This window comes from Poecilia reticulata, linkage group LG16, assembly GCF_000633615.1.
Source record: "Poecilia reticulata strain Guanapo linkage group LG16, Guppy_female_1.0+MT, whole genome shotgun sequence".
Taxonomy (NCBI): Eukaryota; Metazoa; Chordata; class Actinopteri; order Cyprinodontiformes; family Poeciliidae; genus Poecilia; species Poecilia reticulata.
In genome coordinates this window covers 23,974,489-23,995,627 of record NC_024346.1, presented here as the reverse complement: position 1 = coordinate 23,995,627, position 21,139 = coordinate 23,974,489, and the positions used below count along the sequence as shown (strand labels likewise).

The following is a 21,139-nucleotide window of genomic DNA, read 5'->3' as shown; positions in this document are numbered from 1 at the left end:
CTTTCTTTCTTTCTTTCTTTTTTTTTGTGTCTGTGGTAAAACTTTGTGTTAGTATCACTCTGAGCCGTTCTTGGTTTAAAAGGCAGAACAACATAAATAGTTCCGTAATCCAAACAATCATTGCCACATTCAGACTGCGGATGAGCACCAGCAAAGGAACAAACTCAAAGGAGGAATAAATGAAAGCACAGTGCGCATCTGAATCCGTTCAGTGCGTCTCCCTCTCTCTCTGACGCGGGGGGCATGCCCTCTAAATAAACTTTAGAGCTCATAGAGAGGGGAGAGAGAGAGAGAGAGAGAGAGAGAGAGAGAGAGAGAGAGAGAGAGAGAGAGAGAGAGAGAGTAGAAGGCTGAAGTCATCAAGGGAGTGAATGGGTCCTGCACGCAAAGCAGAAACGCGCTGAAAGTGCGGAGATTTACTTTGGTTCACACACGGTGAAGCAGCAGCAGGAGGAGGTGTCGGCATTACAAGACCTGCAAAACTCTCTGCTGGGAGATCCGTTTTAATGATTCCTCATTCTGATCGAGTTTTTCTCGTCTGTGTTTATTTGTTTGCTTGTTTTACTTTGTTTGTTCGCGCCTGTGAGCGCTCCAGCTGATGCTGAGCTGAACAAGCGCGCCTGACGCAGTAAACGTAGCCACACACTCTGGGACGCACGGCGCATCTCTCTACCAGATGAGAGGAGAGGGTTCCCTCATTTGGAGTTCGGACGGATGGATTTAACTTTTCAGGCTTCTTCGGTGTTCCACTAAAGCCTTCTTAGCATCTCTATTCACCTTTTTTTTAAGACTCACATACTAATATTTAATTCTGTTTTTGCTTATGTGCGCAACAAACGAAATTGGAGTTTGTTTCTGTTAGTGCGTTTCTCTCTATCTCTATCTCTCTCTCTTTTTTTTTTTAAAGGAAATGTTTCCCATCTCGGAACGGATAACGGACCTCTAACGAGGACTTGTTTTCTCGGCACATATGTGGACCCTATCCAGGATGTTACAGTCTAAACGGCCCAGGCATCATTGGGCCACGGTACGCTACAGCCACCACATAACACCACACAGCTGGGCTGCGTCCTCCTGCGTTTAGGAGTTTTCAGAGCTTCAACCTCTTTAGGCGGAGGAAAAACATTCACACAAAAGATAAAGAAAAAGAACAAGAAGAAGAAGAAACGCCAACTTGTTTTGTTGAACATTGACATTGGCTTTAGGAGTCTCACCTCTGGGCTACTATGCAATTACAATTGATCTCCTTTGTTCTGATCATCTGGAACTGCATGGATTACTCTGGTTGTCAGCCGCACAGCAGCTCCAGGCACCGGCAGCACAAAGGTGAGTAGATCGGGGTGATGACTGACGTTCCCACAGGAAGGTCAAAATAAAATCTATTATTATTATTATTATTATTATTATTATTATTATTATTATTATTATTATTATTATTATTATTCATTAATTTATGGAATGTTGTTCAAATTATTCTCTTTTTTTTGTCTGTGTTTTTAACTTAGAAATCTATGGTAACCTTTTCCTAATCATAGATTAACTTTCTGTCAATTTAATCAACATTAATTATTTTTGTTTACTTCGTGCCTTTTCCGGGTCCAGATGATTAGCGTTTATTATTTAGGTTTATGCGGAATATTTTTACACTTGTAACTCATTCAACAATGTTTTTTTTTTCCGCTTAATATAATCGCTGATGTAACAGACAGGACTGAAATGCATTGTCTTGTTTTACTTCTTTTTTGTGTGTTTTATGTGATATTAATAACGAAATCTGCAGCATTTCCGTCTGGAGACTGTTTTCCGTTTCCCACAACTTTCTGTCACACCATCTTAGTTTTATTGCGATTGAACTTAATTGAGTTGATTAAACGAGCGTGGAGCCACTTGCTGTCCCGCAGCCGCCGCTCTGAGCTGGAGCTCCAGCTTCCTGCGTCGCTCTCTAGCGGTGAGCGACGCAGATTTCAGCCAGCAAACTTTATCCAGTCCGGACACCACGACTTGAATATCCCTCTATTCGTCTCGTTATTCTAAATTGGGATATATTTCTCCAGATGATGGCTGCAGTCATATAATTTGAACTCCTCTTGTGACTGTTAATGCAAAGCTGTCAGCAGGAGTGAGGAAGATGAGATGTTCCATCCAGGCTTGCTGGTATTTCTTCTCCCATCTATCTCCCAGAAGTCCAACATCATGTCTCATTTCTTGGGCTCTGACCAGGTCTATCCACTCTGAAATAAGTATGAAATAAAGCTTTTTCTTTCTTTCTCTCTTTCTTTCTTTCTTTCTTTCTTTCTTTCTTTCTTTCTTTCTTTCTTTCTTTCTTTCTTTCTTTCTTTCTTTCTTTTCTATTCTGCCCACGCACTCTGCATCACTGAGGGTCTCCAGATGGGCTCTGTGACTGATTCAATTTGAGGAGAGCAGCGATAACTGGAATATTCCACGTATCACTTGTCAGCATATCTGAAAACTGTCTGTGATCTGCAGTGACAGAGCTCTGGAGTGATGTTTTTATCCATGCCACCTGGGGCGGAGAAGTTGATTTGATATTTAGAGCTCCGATTTGGACCGCAGGGATAGTTCTTTATTTGAAATGTTTCTGCAGTGACCATCAGTGCAGTGCCAAAAGTGCTCAACTAGCCATATATCATTTCGTCTGTTCCCAATTATGCATGCCTTCTTATTTCTTGTCCATCAAAAACTTAAAAGTGTGGCGTGCACTTGTATTCTGCTCCCCTAGCTCAAGAACTTTTTTAGTTTTGCTATTCTTATTCGCAGCTTAGCTCGAGCTCAGTCTAAATCTTTGGTGAACATCGGTTTTCAAATGCCGTCTCGCATTGTCAGTCACTATTAGTTTTGGACTTTGACTGAGCCGTTCTAACATGTGAGTACGCTTCCATCTACTTCTGTCTCACGTCTTTTAGAGTCCACCACATGTGCTCGTCCTGGATTGACCTGTATTTAGCTTCATGCATCTTCTCAACAGTTCTAGCTTCTTTTCACGTCCCTGCAGAAGAAAGGCATCTCCGCAGCATGATGCTTCCGCCACCAAGTTTAAACACGTTCTCTGTATCCCTCATGGCTTACCGCAAACTTTCAACTGGACTTTTTATTTCTTTCTTCCAGCCGTGGCTTTTCACTTTTCACTCTTTCATAAAAGCCAGATTTAAGAAGTCCACTACTGCTAGTCTCCATTAAGAAACCATGTAGTTAATAACTAACTACAAGAAGAAAAAAATATATATATTAGCAAGTATTTTTGGTCTAGTTCCCAGTGAAAAAATCTCAGTAAACTTAAAATAAGACAATACTAACTTACAAGTAACTTTTCAGAATAATATAGGAGCTTGTTTTAAGTCAAAAGTTTCTTAATATTGATGAAAAAGTATCAGTCACTTTTAATTACTGTAACTAGCAAGTTTTATAAATATTACAGAGTAAGTGACTTAAAACAAGTTCCCATTGTTTGTAGAAAAATTTGTTGTAAGTTATTTTTGTCTATTTCAAGAGTACTAAGATATTTAAACTAGAACCTGGACCAAAAATACTTGGTTAAAAATTATTTTTTTGAAGCGTAAAGATTGGAACATTTCTTTATAACCAAATCGTGGTTTTAACTTCGTTCTAAGTTTCTCCCTGCCCCTCTCTGGTCTTCATGTTGCTGTTTGGTCACTCATGTTCTTCAATAAAACAGCTGTGTTTCTACTGAGAGTAAATTAGACACGGGCCTGCTCTTTGGTGCAAAGATATGTGGCACCATGTGAAGCTTTATCATTAAAATCCAAATGAAACTGATTACTGACTGAAACTGACCAAACATTTTTAAAAAGTCCCAGGAGCATAAACGGTGTTGCGTGTGTAAATACGCGGCGCTCTTTGTACTCTCAGAGGTTTCAGGACCTTTAGCTGTTTATTTCCTCTAACCAGCACTAAGCCCTCCCTCTGAGCAGGGTTGGCAGGATGCAAACAGGAAGGTCATCTAGACAAAACCTCGGTTTATGATATTTTTCCTCAAGAACAGACTCTGCTGGCGGCATTCTGCGCAGAAGACAAATCTTAAGGCACCCGTCAGGCGACCGCTGTCCAACACAAATAAACAGTGTGTTTTCAGTCTGAACCCATTCAGCTGCCTTTCAAAGCATCCCTTGGTCCATGTGGCTCTGCTTCGTATGTGAGAGAGCAGCATCACCTTCATTCATACATAGAAGAAAGAGCAGTCACCTAACCTTTCCACGGGCCAATAAATAGTTAATTTAAGATCGCACCCTCCAAGGATGCAGGCATCCTACTCTTTTAGTGATATCAGGGAGGATGGAGGGATTGGTTTGGGAAACGAGTACAGACCAGGAGGGACAAAAAGGGGAATAGGACTCAGAGGAGAGTCAATGACCTCTCAGTTAACAGAGCAGTATTACCAAGTAGTAGACAGAACCCAAGCCACAAACTTCCGGTGTGCAATGATGATGATGATGATGATGATGATGATGATGATGATGATGATGATGATGCCTACAAAAGAAATTTTAATTCTGGGCGCAAGTAGTGTGTGTGTGTGTCATTGGTGATGTTTGCATGATAGAATGTAGAACAGATACACTCATATCTGAGTAAAAAAGAAAAAAAACAAATTTTTGTGACACGTTTGGACACTTAAAATGAACTACAGCAATGCAGAATAACCCAAGTAGGATGAATAAACCATAACAAGACTGAAGAAAAAAAAACTTTTTGTAACATCTTTTTTCCAAAATATGCATTTCTGATGAGGAATAATTGGAATTCAAACATCTGGACATCAGATGTTGCCATAAACAAAGTGGAGGTGTAAGTGTGATGGTTTGGGGATGTTATGCTGCAGCAGGACTTGGACAGTTTGCCGTCACGTAGGCCACCATGAATTTTATCACATCAGAGCATGGTTTTATAAAATGTGGGAACCATCTATTTTTAAAAAAAAACAACAAATAAATAAAAATTGACCCAAAGAGCTGGACTGAATCGGAATCAAGACCTCAATCTCATTGAGGTGCAAACTTCAGACCTGTTATCGCCACAATAAGTGTCTCATTGAAGTCATTTCAGACATTTACAAATCCAAAATTTTTTCAGGGATCCTAAATTTATTCCCAAGAAAAAAAACATGTTTTGTGAATAAAAGGAGGTTCATCTTTGCTGTTGAAATGCAGTGAAATCACTTTATCTTCCAGATATAAATAAAATATAAGATTAAACATCAATATATGACCAATCCTAGATAAACAGGTTGACATTTTTCATATAACTGCCCATCTAACACAATTGCTTAAGTGTTTCTTCTGTCGTTTCATAAGTCAAACAAAGATGAAAACCTGCTCATTTCCCATGCATTCGTCTTCCTTGGTGCGCTACAGAGATGCAGGCAGTCCAGCTGAGGTTTAGCCTGGCTGAATTCCTATCTCTGCGCTGCTTAGCAGGAATGCAAGTCGGCCAGTCTACGGCTCTCGTAAAGACAGTCAGAATATTTCAAATAAAGTGTCTGTGATCTATGATGAACTGGCAGCTAAGACCTGAATTGAGAAATACTCAAAGTTTATAAGGCATTCCCATGTGATGCTAGGCTGACGGAGGAAAACCAAACCCTAATCCCAACCCTACCATGGCGCAATGCTGTACCTTATAAACATCATTAGGGATGGAGATGGAGAATTAACTCAACTAGGTCAAGTAACGTGAAATGGGAGAAGTACTCTTTTTTTGCAGTTTTAGTACATAATATGATGCTGTAGGTGGCACCGATTGGACTTATCTGTAGATGCAAATATCAAAGGAGAGGCTGAGATTTGTGTTTTGGATTTGGCTTGAGCTTACTTTTGAGGGACTTGTGTGCTGCTTCATCATGGCGTGAAGTTAAAGTATAGTAGGAAGCTTCTCAGGAATGGCCCACATACTAAAATACTCCAAGAGTACCTGGATGACAAGTCCAGGAGGCTGCAACAGAACCCAGAACGACGTCTAAACCACTTCAGACCTCACATATCACAGATAGGGTCAGAGTTCATCATATTACAGTGACAGACTGACTGGGGAAAATGAACATTTTTGAGAGAGGTCATAGGCAAAAAAAAAAACTGCTGAGCAAAGGAAGGTAAAAGCCCCATCTTACATTTACCTAAAACATCTTGATTATCCCGTAGGACTTTTGGGAAATGACCTGATGAGATGAGAAGGGATGAGGGTTTGTGTGTCTCTCTGTGTTTCTGAGTTTCCTTTGACTCTTTCTGTGGCTTTTCACTAAAGAGCTTCAAATCAAAGGATGGATATGACATAAAGGTTCAATTGTTTTAAAATCATAACTTATGTAACCTTGGTATACCTCAATCAAAGGCTTTTCTATCTAATAAAAAATCTAAGAAAAAGATCGGTGGACTTCGTTTTACTCCATAATTTATCTGAATCTGGCTTACTCATTTGGCGTCTAAGATTTGGGATGTTCCTTCAGGTAAAGACAAAACAACAGACGAAAATGTAACTGTAATGCCAGCTACTGCTGAAATGCTGCATTATGCATGCTGCTGTTCAGGCGTGACCTGTGTGATCGACGTACTCAGCCTGATTTCATGACATAACTTGTAGCAGCTACACTGATCTGTTCCATGCAAGGTTGAAATTTCAAGACAGAAGTCTAAAACTGGCTGTCGACGTGAATACATTTTTATGTCCAATTATTGATGATGATGAAATGTCATCATCAACAATTATTGATGTAAGAATTTGGAGTGACTGGGTAAATAACACCCATAGTGAAGTGTTTTACATTTAGCTTTTTTTGCTAATTATTGTTCATTCTTATGATGATTCGTGAGTCCTCGTTACAGACTAAAGAGATGTAGATGTAGAAGAAACTGATTGTTTTTAGTGGTGGTTTTATGGTTTTAACTTCAGCTTCTCCCTAACACATTGATGTGCCACTGAGCAAAGCACTTAACCCTAATTTTGCCTACTGCTCTCCTGATCAATGTGTGAGAGTATGAATATTTTGGCTTTGTGAATCAAACTTTGTTGCAGGATTGATTTAACTGGTCAGTATGATTAGAAAATCCACATTAAGGTTCACTCCATTTATTCTATTTGTTAACTATAGGGAGTTGTACAACAAATAATCTACCAATATGTCTTTATTTTGTTATATAGGTTGGATGCAGTTTTTAAGGGGTCTCATGTACACAGTAGTGTCATTTCGGAAAGAGTTGAATGTACTTTTTGAAACATCTACGCTGTAATATCATTTTTGCTACAAACTAAAATCAGAGTTGTCAGACCGGCTCTTAGTTATGTGGGACGGGTTGCCACTTATAATGATATTTATATGTAATATCTTCAACTCTGTTGTGTATCAGCCTTTCATTTCAATGACATTGTAAATTATGTTGCATTTGGTAAACAACACACAAGTTCTGCCTTTCTACACACCTGGTAATTTAGCATTCATCATGTTTTTTGGACATGGTGCAAGCAGTTACAGCATGAGCATCACAGCTTAGAAATGCCATATATACATTCAACAAATGAGTTTATGCAGATGTTCTGTTTGCAATGTTTTACTCAGCTCAGTATGTCAAAAGCTTGAAGTGTCCCCAGCTAATAGCTGTGTTGCCTGACTACGTTCTGATTAAGTTAACTAAACATTTTTTGTCTGGTTAGGGACATTCAAAGACCATTTATTTTTTATTTCAGTTTTTGACTAAGTGACACTATTTGATATCTAATACAATCAGGACTTAACCTGTCATGCATTTTTCAGTAGGCCAGCATCGACTGCATCTGAATGTGTGAGACTGAATTATGGCACATTTTGCCTCTCATAGAACTTGCAAAATCCAATCAACAAGCTGCCATGTGGCTGGTCAAGCCCCAGGACTTCTCTCAGATGTAATCGTAGTGTTTCGTTTATCATGATGAAAGTCGTCTGCTTCTGTCTACAGCGATGGCCGGTGGCAGCTCGGGGTGCCAGCAGAGCGGCTGCCTGACCTGCTCGGACTACAATGGCTGTCTGTCCTGCAAGCCTCGTCTCTTCATGCATTTGGAGAGGATCGGGATGAAGCAGATCGGGGTGTGCATGACTTCCTGTCCTCCTGGCTTTTACGGCACCCGGTCACCTGAGAGAAACACTTGTACTAGTGAGTAAAAAGCTAGCAACAAATTGTGAGAAACACGGTGGAGTGCTTTAGCAAAATCTAAACCCAACTTTGACTGAATGATAGCAGCGTTGTGTTGGATTTTCTTTTATGTATTCTATGTAAAAGAGATAGTAGAATCATTAAACATACCCCAAACAATTTTTTTTTTTTTTTTTTTACATTTTGTCACAGTACAAATTGCACATTATTGAAATTTTATAGTTTGCATTTTTATTCAGCTCTGTTTACTCTAAAGAAATCCAGTGCAACAATTTGCCTTGAAGTGTCCAATAACTGGTAAACTAATACGTCACATGATCATGACCACATCACTCTATATTTGGTAGTGATGTGAAAATATATGGAAATGTTCAAGTGCTACGAACACTTCTGTAGGCATTTCAGATGTGCTTTATACCAATGGCATTCGCTTTAATTTCTTCTAAGACTAACTCTAACATGGCAATATGAGCAAATGTACTGAGGTAACTTGCTTTGTGTGTCACTTAGGTTAAGTGTTGTGCTGCAGTCAGCCAGTGAAACATCAACCTACCTACAGATGTTTTAATAATCATTGATGGTATTTTTTATTTTTTATTTTTATCAGAGTGCAGGTCGGAGTGTGACTCGTGCTTTAACAAGAACTTCTGCACGCGCTGCCGAGCGGGGTTCTACCTTCACCTGGGCAAGTGCCTGGACAGCTGCCCTGTAGGCATGGTCCACAGCGACGCACAGAGGGAGTGTGTTCCCAGTGAGTGTCTCATTTTTCACTTTTTTCAAGGATTGTGGGAAAAAAGTGGTATTTTCTGAGCTCAAATGTGTGACTGTTCCTGCAGGATGCTCTGCGGAGTGTGAATCGTGTGTGAACAGCGGCACGTGCACCCGGTGCCGGCCTGGCCTTTATCAGCTGAATGGAAGGTGCCACCATATCTGTCCAGATGACTATGAGCCCAATGACAAACTAATGGAGTGCACTCCACAAGGTAAGTCCTGTGTTATATTCGAATCTTAAATGTCGAGTTTTCATCGACTTTAAGTGGAAAATTATCATAATTATCAGAAATAAAAGTTTTAAAATATCATTCAAATTAATGAATTGTTTTACTGAAATAAATATCATTGTAATTTATTGAGATGCACTTGCATTTTTTATTGAGACTGGGCATAAACGACCATTGGCATTGGCAAGAATTGTGACTTGCCAATGCCAAATCTCCTCAAAGCACATTCAGTATGTGAAAATGTTTTAGACGGATGAATATAGTTTGTGCTTGAGGAAAGGAGACAAACTTAGTCCTCACTGTCACCTCTCAATCTCCATGTTTCCTCTGCTAGTGCACTGCGAGGTGGGCGAGTGGAGTGAGTGGAGCCCCTGCTCTCGGTCGGGCAGAACCTGCGGCTTCAGACGGGGCCAGGAGACCCACACAAGGCAGGTCCTGCAGTATCCATCTCCGTTTGGCAATCCCTGCCCAGAGATCTCCGAGGTCAAAGAGTGTCTGGTCAAGAAAAAGAGATGTCAAGGTAAATAAAACCTCCTCGCTGTGTCTCTCTCTCCTCATTAAAGAACCCTCTGGGCCAATGTGACCCTAAAAGCTGGACGTATGAATTAAAGCCACCAAATCCAGCCAATGGTAATTTCTCCCAATCCTTCAGGTTCACTGCCAACGCTGTGTTTGGAACACATGGCTGTTTCAGCTCCATGCATTCCAGACCACTCTGCTTCAGTTTGTACAACCAGAACAAGCCTGTCTTCCGCTCAGGACTCTGACTGTTTACTCAGACAACTGTCATTGTGGCTGCAGTCAGGACAATGGGGGGGAGCACACATATGGGATGTTGCAATGGGCACCCTGTATTTTTTGTGCCCGCCCCCCCCCCCCTCCTCCAGATAACCACTTTAGGCTTGAAACAGTGAAAGCCTCTCTCTGTGCTCTCAGTAAACAGGGAATAGCGTAATGATTTCTAATGAACGGGCTGAAAACTGCTTTCAGACGAGGCTCGTCTTTTTGAAATCTGCAGCCTGCGGCACTTTTACAACCACTTGGAGTTTTTTTTGTTGTTGTTTTTTTGTGCGATTGTGGGTACCGAGGTGGTCGGTTGTCGGCTACGGCTGGTTGTGTTTTTTTTTTTCCTCTGGGGGTTCTGCAGTGTTACATGACAGATTGCAGACAGGGTAGGAGGCTGAGATCCATTCCCTTGGGGCCTCACACTTACAGAACAAACACTGCGCTTGTGCTTCTATGCGTGTGTGTGTGCGTGAGTGTGTGTGTGTGTCTGTGTGTGATGCGGCAAAAAGCAGTTGGCTCTGGAGCAGAGACAGCCAGCTCAACATCAACATCCTCCTCTTGGGAGGCACGAGGCGACCAGGGGATCAGTATTGGTTTATCCCCACAGCTGCTAATACACACACGATAATTTGCTCCATACACACACACACACACATGCACACACACAATATATGCCCAGCTAAAGCTAGGCTGTGTGTGCTTTGAACAGGCCAGACAACTGCACACGCTTCTAGGCATTCAAATTCCAGCGCTATAGAGCTGATATGAGTTGGACTGGGAAATGTAACCTCTGTCTCCCATTTAATCACTGTCTCTCAGCATCTCGATGTTCATCCCCTCACACACACACGACCTTCGTGCAGACACACGCCGAGGAAAGCCATCAGTGCCGCAGTGGCACTTCGATTCACTCAGACTGAGACCTGGGACCTTAATTTGGATCAAACTGAAACTGATGCAACCAGAGTGAGACGGAGAGAGCAGACCGCTCTTATCAGTGCTACCCTCATGATTACTCAGTTGCCTGATCTCCAAGAGACTCCACAGTGAATGGAGGCTAATTATCTGCTTCGGCGCATCCTCTCCTCGGTGTTTACGTTCTGCACACGCTAGGGGGTCAGTGGCCTGACCTCAGAGAGCCCCCAGTAATCCTCCAGCAGCCCTCCAACACTGATACATCCTTCTTCCCTTCTTCCTCTTTTTGTGCTTTCTCCTTTAGCTGCTATACTCCCCCCCACCCCCTCCACCTCCACACACACACACCCTGCGTCTCCTTTTCCTCTTCCTGTAGATGGTAAATGTTATTTTGTTTTACACATCTTCTTCTCCTTTTTTATGCGTTTTTTTTATTACTATTACTTCTTTAGAGGTGCACCAAGCAGGCTTTTCCTAGCAATACCAACTTCAAGTTTCCTTTGACACCTTATTTTACAATTCTGTACATTCTATTTTTTTTTTCACAAGAAGAAAAAAAAATGTACCGCTGGTCCCTTGATGGAGATTGTGGTTTTGAAACCAACAGAAAAGGAGGAATTCAATTGTTAAAGTCATTTACGCATCAAAGCATCAATATTTTGGACCAAAGCAAAGTTTCTTTTGTTCTTCTATTGTTTCTGTTTATCATGTTTATGCTATTAAAGTATTTTGAAGACACCTGTTAAACTTTATCTAAAATCTGTCTCAGATTTTATCAAAAATAATTCCAAAGAAAAAAAAACACAAAATCTCCTAAAAGTTAGAAGTTTGATGGTACATCATACTTAAGCATATATGTATTGGTATTGGTATTGGGATTAGGATTAGTATCGGTGATACTGTTCCTGTATTTACTTTGCATACCTCTTTCTGAGTAATATGCAATTATTACTCATGAAACAATCTGAAAAATCAGACATCTGTGGTATTTCATTAATGTTAATAAGGCTATCTCATTTTGCATAGTTAATAAACAGCCACAATAAGGATCCACTCAAGCCTCATGCTGACATTACACAGGCCTTTATGTGCAGATCTATCGGCTCTGGCATCCAGTTGAGCCTCATCACAATCCACTCAATATGAATGCACATACCCACACATCCTCATTTGTCTTCCCTCAAATGATTTCTGACTAATTTGTCCTTCAGTGGTACTAAGCTTCACCTTCCAGGTCTCTGTAGCCAGATGGACCATTTGTCTGTCTGCACGGCTCAACACATGCAGAAAAAGACACACTGAGAAGCATATAGCTATACAAGCTACCGTCAGTCATCCACTCAGCATGTATGTATATATCTGAGTGAGTGAGTATTACTCACACCACAACCCCCACGGTGACATCCTGGCAGCCATGCAGCAGGCATTCCACTTGTGGGACAGCCCAAGGCCTTTAATCCCGGTCTGTCTCCCGCCAAAAGCTCCCCCACCGACTGAACGGCTGCCACAGAGGATGTAACAACATAAAACCCACAGTGTCTCTTTAAATATCCCTCTGAACACTTATTCTCTGTCTGTCAGCTACACACAACATGATGGTTTTTCAGTTATTACCTCCCTGAGGGATTCTTTTCGTCATAGCTTTGTCCTCCATTGTCCTTTTTGGGGATTTCATGTTCTATAAAGTTTTTCTCTTTGTTCTTAAGTCAGGCAAGTGCTCTACTTTGTGTCTTTGTGTTTGATTTCTACAAGCTGCTGTTACAGACAAACTTATGCTGGGAAACAAGACAACAAATGCAACATGTTCTTGCAAATGGTATTCATCATTTCTGAGAGAACGGCAGCACTGGTGGATAGCTTGTTCTGTGTGAGCATACTGTTCCACACACTGTTTTACTTCTTACTTCAAAACTTTGGACCAATCAGGTTTTTTTTTTTATACATCTCTTGTTATCCTCTACCTGGTATGACCAGTACAACTCCTTCCTGATTTAAGTACTATTTATCTATCAGGAAGCAGTTAACAAACTGCTTCCTGATAGATAAATAGTACACACATAAATAGTACACACATAAACAAATGTAACAACATTTGATAACACTCTGAATACAGCTACAGTCAAACTAGGGGTGCCTCAAGACTCTGTTATCGAACCCCTTCCCTTTTCATTATCAACATGGTCCATCTTGACCAAAACATATCCAACCATAACCTAAAACCATCCTATCTTGATCACTCATGAATCTGTCTCAGTAAAAAATTCAATTCTAAACATTTATCAACTGTGTGGACAAAAAAAACTGTGGATGTCTACAAATTAAAATTAGGAGCAAACATTTCACATGGAATTTTGCAGTTTTCTTGACATATTCATTTTTTCAGGTCAATCCAAAAATGGATCGTGGATGTATTCCTCCCAAGGTGTTTCCAGGTCAGAAGAAACTTATAGACCCTCCAGCAAATTCTGTCCCATGGTCTTCTCCGAGTGCTACTTGTATGGAAAACCTCCAAAGATCATATCCTTGAACCAAACCAATTCCTTCCAGTGCTGAAAAGCAGTGATTCCACCTCAAGCTGCTTACATTCGCTCTTTATCCAACCACCGTACTGAGGGCGTTCCTTTCAGCTCCTTTAGTTACAGTTCACATCTCATGACCATAGGTTAAGGGTAATTAAATACAATGACCCTTTACTGGTACAAACCAGTAATGACTTTCGATCAGATCTTTCGTCACAACAGACCAGATCAGTGACCACATCTCGTAAGCTATCCTACTATCACGCATGACCAAGACAACTTGTTCACAACTTACTGCACTAATGCAACGTAAAGATGCTTTACAATGAAACCAGTCATTCCCATTCATGCACACATTCACATTCTGGTAGACAAAGTGTTTTGCTTCATCCGTGGAATCGAACTCCTTCCACCATTGCCACTTAATCATTAATCAAACATAAAGTCCTATAAGACGCACATCGGTTCCAAGAAAATTATTTATTCCGAACTTCAACCTTCGAGTGATAAAGATCTTTTTTTTTATTTTTGAACAAACCAAGCTCTCTGTACCTTCAAGTTTTTGATAGCAACTCATAACAAATGGAAATTTGAGAGTGTCTATGGTAAATGTTGTAAAACAACGCAGGTGTCCCATTCAGGGACCGTTATCCGCACGTCCACTCACAGTTTACGTTTAGCCTGTCGGAAACTGTTCCAGCAAACCAAATGCATGTTGGCTTGATAAACACTCTGCTAATCATCTCAACACTGGCATGGATTAGGTTTCTGCTCTGGTTCAACAAAAGCACTGGGGCTACAGTATGACTAATCCACTGAACTTGTAAATAGTTATGGTGTCAGGACAGAGAAAACAATGAGAGCGAAGGGGACTTCCTGTGTTTATAGAGGATGAGGGCATACCCTGGATGAGTCAGTGGACCAGATTACCCCGTCCATCCATCTATCCATCGGCTCATCCATCCATGAAACCGGCTCCCTTTGCTATCACTTCTGTTGCACTGAAAACAAGCCATCTGTTGCAGTCAACACTTGAACATTGTTGTATTCCCGTTTCCATCTCAAGGCCTCTTTTCGCCTCAGAACGTCGAACAGGAAACGTTCCACAGTAGTTAGGGAGACTCTCGTAACATCAGTGTAAAAGGCTTAAGTCAGACCTGGTTCCAGATCCAACCAGAGACCTGCCCTGATTAATGCATGTAGGGGGTGAGGCGGGAGGCAAAAAAGCTTGCAGACAGGAGAGACAGATCTCTCTTTTCTTTTCTCCCTGTGTCTGAGCCCACTGCCTACTTCAGCAGTTTCACAATCCCCAAACAGGCAGCCAACAGCAGGCCGTGCTGCTCCGTTCCACTCACACATGAGCGCCACCCGTACAACAACAGGAAAGGGCCTCCTCTGTTTTCACTCGTAGGTCCCGTCTCCAACCTCCCTGAGGGTATATCTTGTTATTATCATTAATAACCACGGCTCAGGCAGAGATAAAACCTTCAGCATTCCAAAAACTCCCACTTTTGTTTATGAGACAGTGTTGCAAGAACAGATAAAATTGGGGGTGAGGGATTGGGGAATCGGAGGGGGTGTTATTTAAAGGTTTTCTATTTTCGACAAAGGTCTGCTCATCACATGCGGAGTGCCACAACAGCTGACAGGCTGACAGCGGAGCAGCTACTTGTTGATAAAGAGTGACACCTAGTGGTAAAAAAAAATAAATAAATAAATCAACAATGCCCCTGATTCGGAGTCGGTCTGTTTTTGTGGTTCCTGCAGTTAGGTGGATTTTATTTAAGATTTATTACATTCATATGACATGAAATGCGCTCCCATATCCATTCAGATTTACAATTAAAATCAGATTTATACAAATATTATGCAAAAGATTAGATTTTTTTAATTGCTGTCTAAGAATAAATAGGTAGGTAATCAGAGATTAGCAGAGTTTCTTCTGTTTTATAATTTTATTTTGTTTGTTTGTTTTCTTTACATTCACAAGTTGAAATACAAGATGTCCACAATAGTTTGTGGACCTTTGCCCATGATATCTCATGGGATAGAGCTAAGAACTAAGAACAATGTTTTTAGCTAAGAGCTAAGAACATTCTTCCAAATGTTGCCCATTTGGAAGAATCACTTGTGCCCAAAGTCTAACTTCCTGTCTGATGTTTTGAGATGTTTGTTCATCTGAAAGCAACATAACCTGATTCTTCCTTAGCAGTATGGTGGCTGAACATTCCCATAGTGTTTACACGTGGTTATAATTTCAGTGTATGTAAACATCTGGTTTTAACTGTGAGACATTTCCTTTTTATTCTTCAATAAGACCAAATTCATGCACTGAAACTATGACTTTTATCCTGAGAAAATTCCTGTCAACAAATAACTTCAACCTGAATAACAATGAACTCAGCTGAACTACACTAATCGTCTTCCCTTGTCAAATTTCCTCGGTTTTCAGGAGCACGGAGGAAGACCGACCGAAAAGAGAGGAGGAATCGCAACAACCGCAAGGACAAGGAGAGCCAGGAGGGACGGAGGGAGAGGAAGCGGGAAAGGGATGCGGGTGAACGGGAAGACTCTGATAACAGGAACAAAACGGAGAACCGACACCGGAGAGGTCACGACTCACAGACAATCTCTCCTGAAGATGGCCTCGTGCAATAAAGCTGGGGACAGACGATGACCGACCCCCACCTCTGGTTGTCTCCCCTTCCTTCCTGCTCCATGACATCCCAACCCCTCCTTCCCCCTGCCCCACGCCTACTATCTCTCCCCTTTTTGACCCCTCCTTACAGGGGTGTTGCTGCTACTTGTATGGTTTCAACAGACCATTTTTACATCAGCGTTATTCATGGACTGTAATAAGCCCTTTTGATCTCAAAAACCGCTCAAAGTGTCTCACGTGAAAGCTTTACGTAGACGCTGCTGTGTGGAAACTGGGAACACTTTGTGACTGCAGAGGACCGTCAGACAAACTGACTGAGATGGAGACATATGTGCTTGTTCATACGGTTATTTAATGGAGCTTTGGTACAACGATGTGTATCTTTGGTTCCAAATGTAGATTGATTTTACAGCATCGCAGTGTTTTGCAAAAGTATTTACATCCATTGAACGTGTTTTTTTTACTTTTTGCATTTTGTTGCTTTACAACCATAAACTTCGATGTATTTTAGAGATTTGATGTACTAGACCAACATAAAGTGGTGCAAATTGTGAAATGAAAAGAAAATCTATAATTTTATCTTTTTTCTACAAATAAAAATTTGAATAGTGTGACTTGCATTCAACCCCCTTTAATATGTGTGACATCGATCACACATATTAAACATCAGTCACATATTAGTGACTGATGTGACACATAAGTCTCCAATTGTTGCTTTGTCATAAGCAACAATACATTTCTTTGGACAACAATATCTTGTCCAAAGCAATGTATTGCTTTCAGATGTCACTTGATTTGTAAATAAACTCAACATTTTCATAACTTAATCTGATTATAACACAGGAATAAGTTATAAATAAAGTTTGTTAGAGAACATTAGTGAACAAAGAGCATTAGGAAGACCAAGGGGCACAGCAAGAAGTAGTGTTAGGTTATAAAACAATAAATCAAGCTTTAAAAATCACATGATGCACTGTTTAGTTCACCATCATAAAATTAGAAAAGTACAGCACCACTGTAAATCTACCAAGATATGGGTGTCCATGTTAACTGATAGACCAGAAAAGGAGAACAATAATCTAAGACGCAGTCAAGAGGACCAAGGCAACTCTAAAAATCTATCCTTAATGGATGAGTGTCAAAAAGAAAACAATTGCTGAAACAAAGAAATGAGAACACATCTGTGGTAAAAGGTGCTCTGGTTCGATGTGAACAAAGTTAAACGTTTTTAGCATATTACCTTTTACTTCACAGCTATTCACCACTTGTTGGGCTGTCCCTTAAAATCCAAATTGAATATCTGGACGTTTGTGCTTGTGACTTGGCAAAATGAAAAAAAATAATAAAAAAAAGTTCAAAGTGCATGAATACTTCTGCAAGACACTGTGTGTAGAACAGTTTATTATTATTGTTGTACTTGTTGTGTAGATCTATCTGGTGGAAATTTTGTAAAGAACAAAAATATGAGTATTAGCTCTTCCCAGCTTTATACTGACACATGTAGGGAAAGCTGAGTGCCGTGTCCAAAACTGAAATATGTACATCTGGGATGAAAGCAAAGTTTATCCAAAGAAGTGCTAAATCTTCCGGAGCACTATTCTTTTTTTTTTCTCCCCTCCTTTTGTGTAAATAGATTCTGTGCTCCAAAGAAAGCTCATCAACCAGAACAAAAAAAAACTGTATGTAAAATAAAGCTGTAATGGTTTCTATTTCTGTGTGCTGTTTGTCCAGCTCCATAAACCCTGATTAGTTCTTAGCTGATTAGCAACAATTCTAATCACCTAAGAACTGCTGGGATAGTCCAGAGTTAGCTTGTTGAGAAACAAACATGCTTCTGCGTTATCTAGTGGTGTCATAAAGTGCTTGATAGCCTACCACGTTTAATAATCAACTAGTGTAAATTCCAAGAAAGAAATTATGATTAGTCATTGTACATATTAAATGTTAAATATGTAAATTGTTGATTCATAAAACTGTAGCTCCTAAAGCTGTCCAGCTTCTGATTTGTGACCATGGCTTCTGGTTGAGAATTTGTTTCCACTATGGTCAATTAAGCAGGAGTGGAATAATGTAAACATATGTCAGATCTTTTTTTTTTTTAGGTATTGTTAGTATTTGTCTTCATGTGTTCAATGCAGATGTGATTTAGAATTATTTAAGTGAATTTCCAAAGAACTCTAGGTCATAAACTTGCTGATTTGGGATCCCAGTTTTGGTTACCCTCAGCGCTAGATTTAAAAGAATATGAGCCCTTGGCTAGAGCCAGTTGTTTTACCCCATTTCTACCAGTCTATGTATGCAACAGATTGAAAGGTACGCATCGGTTTAGTGGTTTTCATGCCTTTTATAGCAGTATACTTTCTCGTGAATTCATCTTTGTTTTTGTACTTTCTTAAAATGTCTTCGTACCCTGGCATGCTGCTGGGCATAGCAGAGATCCCATAAAAGCAGGCTATTAGATGTTCTGACTTTGGGATGTTTTCTCCTTTTCTTCTCTGTTAATACTATAAAAAAAAGACAACCAGAATAAAACTTAATTGTTAATAGAATTATTTCTAGAACCCTTAAAAATAGCAAATGCAAAATGTTAACAGTAACTACCCCAGGCCCGTGTGTGGCGACAATGCGCAGTCACTGACACACTTTGGGTGTCAGATTAGGTTTGTGACATCATTCTCAAATAATTTAAACTGTTTCAGATTATGTACATAAAAATCTCAGTGATTTGGACTTTTTAACCCTGTGTTATACTTCTTTAGCAACACATTAGTTCTATGAATACAACATGTATTTTTTGATCCCCAGGTTTCTGCCCTTGGAAAGCCCTTGCTAAAGTCCGGCCCTGCGCAAAGAAACCTGACCAGACATCCTGATCAGTGACCTTTTCACTCTTTTAAACCCTTATTATGCAAGAAAGGTAAAAGAAAGGAAGCATTTTAAAGCTAGTCTGTTTATTGGTGGAGTGAATATTTTGCTCTTCAGTAATAACAACCGTTTTTTGCATCAGTAGACATATGACAGCGTTCCCTCCTTGTTCACAGCAGAAAAGTCTATGCAAATACATACTGCATTTAAATTTGCACAAATAAAAACGAATCACAGTACGGTAGAGAATGGGCACGAATTATACACACAGAAGAAAGCTGTGGTTGGTAAAGAGGAATAAAAGTCAAACAAAAAGAAAAGGACCCAACTGCCAACAGAAAAAGAGAGGAAACACTGATGGATCTTCAGTTAGTCTGATGCCTTGTAAGACCGAACAACTTATCCATCACAGCTGGTTTTCTTGGCTCAAACCAATTGCTGATTACTTCATCTTGGCCACAAAGTCCTCGCCCTTCTTGATGGAAGCCTTCAGCTCCCCCATGGCTTCGGCCACCAGCTTCTCCTCAAACGCAGACAGCTTGCCCAGCCCCAGGTTCTTCTCGATGCCATTCTTGCCGAGCAGCAGCGGCGTGGAGAAGTACTTGCACTCCGTCTCCTCGGACCTGACGAAGGCGCACTCGACCACGCCCTCCTTCCCGTTCATGGCGTCCAGGACGGAAAAGGTGAAGCGGGCACCTGCGTACGCCATGGACAGGGTGGCGGACCCCGCCCCCGCCTTGGCCTTCACCACCTCCGTACCGGCCTCCTGGATCCTCTCGGTGAGAGCGGTGAGCTGGTCGGAAGGAAACTCGACCTTAGGGGTGCACTGGGAGATCAGGGGGATAATGGTCTTCCCAGCGTGACCTCCAATCACCGGGACGTTGACCCGAGCCGGGTCCAAGCCTTTGAGCTCCGCCACAAACGTGTTGGCTCTGACAATGTCCAAGGTGGAGACCCCGAACACCCTGTTGGGGTTATACACTCCGTGCTTCTTCATCACCTCCGACGTAATGGGTATGGTGGAGTTCACGGGGTTGGCAATGATGCAGATCATGGCCTCCGGGCAGTTGCGTGCGCAAGCGTCCGCCAGATTAGCTACGATGGTGGCGTTGGTGTTGAACAGGTCGTCTCGGGTCATACCGGGTTTCCTCGGCACGCCGGCGGGGATAACCACCACTTCGCAGCCCTTCAGAGCGGCGCCCAGCTGGTCGGGGCCTATGTAGCCGCTCACCTGGGCCCTGGTCTCGATGTGGCTGAGGTCAGCGGCCACCCCGGGCGTGTGGGCGATATCGTAGAGGGAGAGCTGGCTCACCAAGGGGCTGTTCTTCAGCAGCAGGGAGAGCGGCTGGCCTATGCCGCCAGAAGCGCCCAGCACCGCCACCTTAGCGTGGTTCTGCGAGGAGGTGGACAGGCTCCGAGCCAGGCCGACGGTGGGTCTCACTGCACGGGAAAACATCTTACTTTCGGTTCTTCTTTGAGGTTAGTTTGGGGGGAAATAAGAATAGTCGACGAGCCGCTCTCCTCTGTGACACCAACGTCCTCTAGCAACGAGCGAACAGGAACACTCCGGTTTCTTCTTCTCGCTGTTGTTGAGCGGCGGTCGGCGTCGACATTAATGGCGCACTACTGCCATCTACTGTTTGGGAGTGTGGATCAGATCGTTCACACAGTGCCCTGCAAAATAATTTATAACATGTTACTTTCCAAAAATGATGTCAATAAGGCAAAAAAAAAATGATTTGATATATAATAATACAAAAATAATTTTGTCACTTTACAACCATATTCTACAATAGGCTGTCATTTATTGATATTTCTGTGTGAGCTTAATACAAATTAATCCATGAATTGCTTTCTAAAACAAAATTGCATGTTAAAATCTGAAAATTGCAGCTAGCGTGCATATTATAATTTGATATCCCTAATTAGAATTCAGTTCAACCAATGTACTTTCATTATGAGCAAAAAGAACAGTTTTCACTTTGCCACAGAAATTGAACAGTTAATGTATCTTGTTTGGCTGTTCTCGAAGACCAACTTTGAACCTTTTTAATTTCACACACAATGGGGAACATTGTGTGTGAAGGAAATACTAACATTCAACATCACCCTGAACACACTGACCATAGCAGCATCATGCTCTGAGCAGACTGTTCTTTAGCGAGGATGGGGAAGCTGGTCTCAGTTGCATGGAGGAAGATGAATGGAGGTTCACTGTAGGACACAAATATAAAATAT

The 21,139-nt window shown here is 41.3% G+C and overlaps 2 protein-coding genes across 2 annotated transcripts; one reads left to right on the top strand and one right to left on the bottom strand.

Annotated features, from left to right (window-relative positions):
• The first annotated feature begins 346 nt into the window (after window positions 1-346).
• Window positions 347-19,238, top strand: rspo3 (R-spondin 3). Its single transcript, XM_008432099.2, has 6 exons — window positions 347-1,326; window positions 7,962-8,156; window positions 8,764-8,907; window positions 8,993-9,139; window positions 9,492-9,677; window positions 15,830-19,238. Exons 1-6 carry the CDS (start codon window positions 1,227-1,229, stop codon window positions 16,033-16,035), a joined length of 978 nt encoding a protein of 325 aa, XP_008430321.1. The 5' UTR covers window positions 347-1,226; the 3' UTR covers window positions 16,036-19,238.
• On the bottom strand, window positions 18,971-20,487 carry mdh2 (malate dehydrogenase 2, NAD (mitochondrial)). Its single transcript, XM_008432098.2, has one exon. It carries the CDS (start codon window positions 20,355-20,357, stop codon window positions 19,344-19,346), a length of 1,014 nt encoding a protein of 337 aa, XP_008430320.1. The 5' UTR covers window positions 20,358-20,487; the 3' UTR covers window positions 18,971-19,343.
• Window positions 20,488-21,139: the final 652 nt, after the last annotated feature.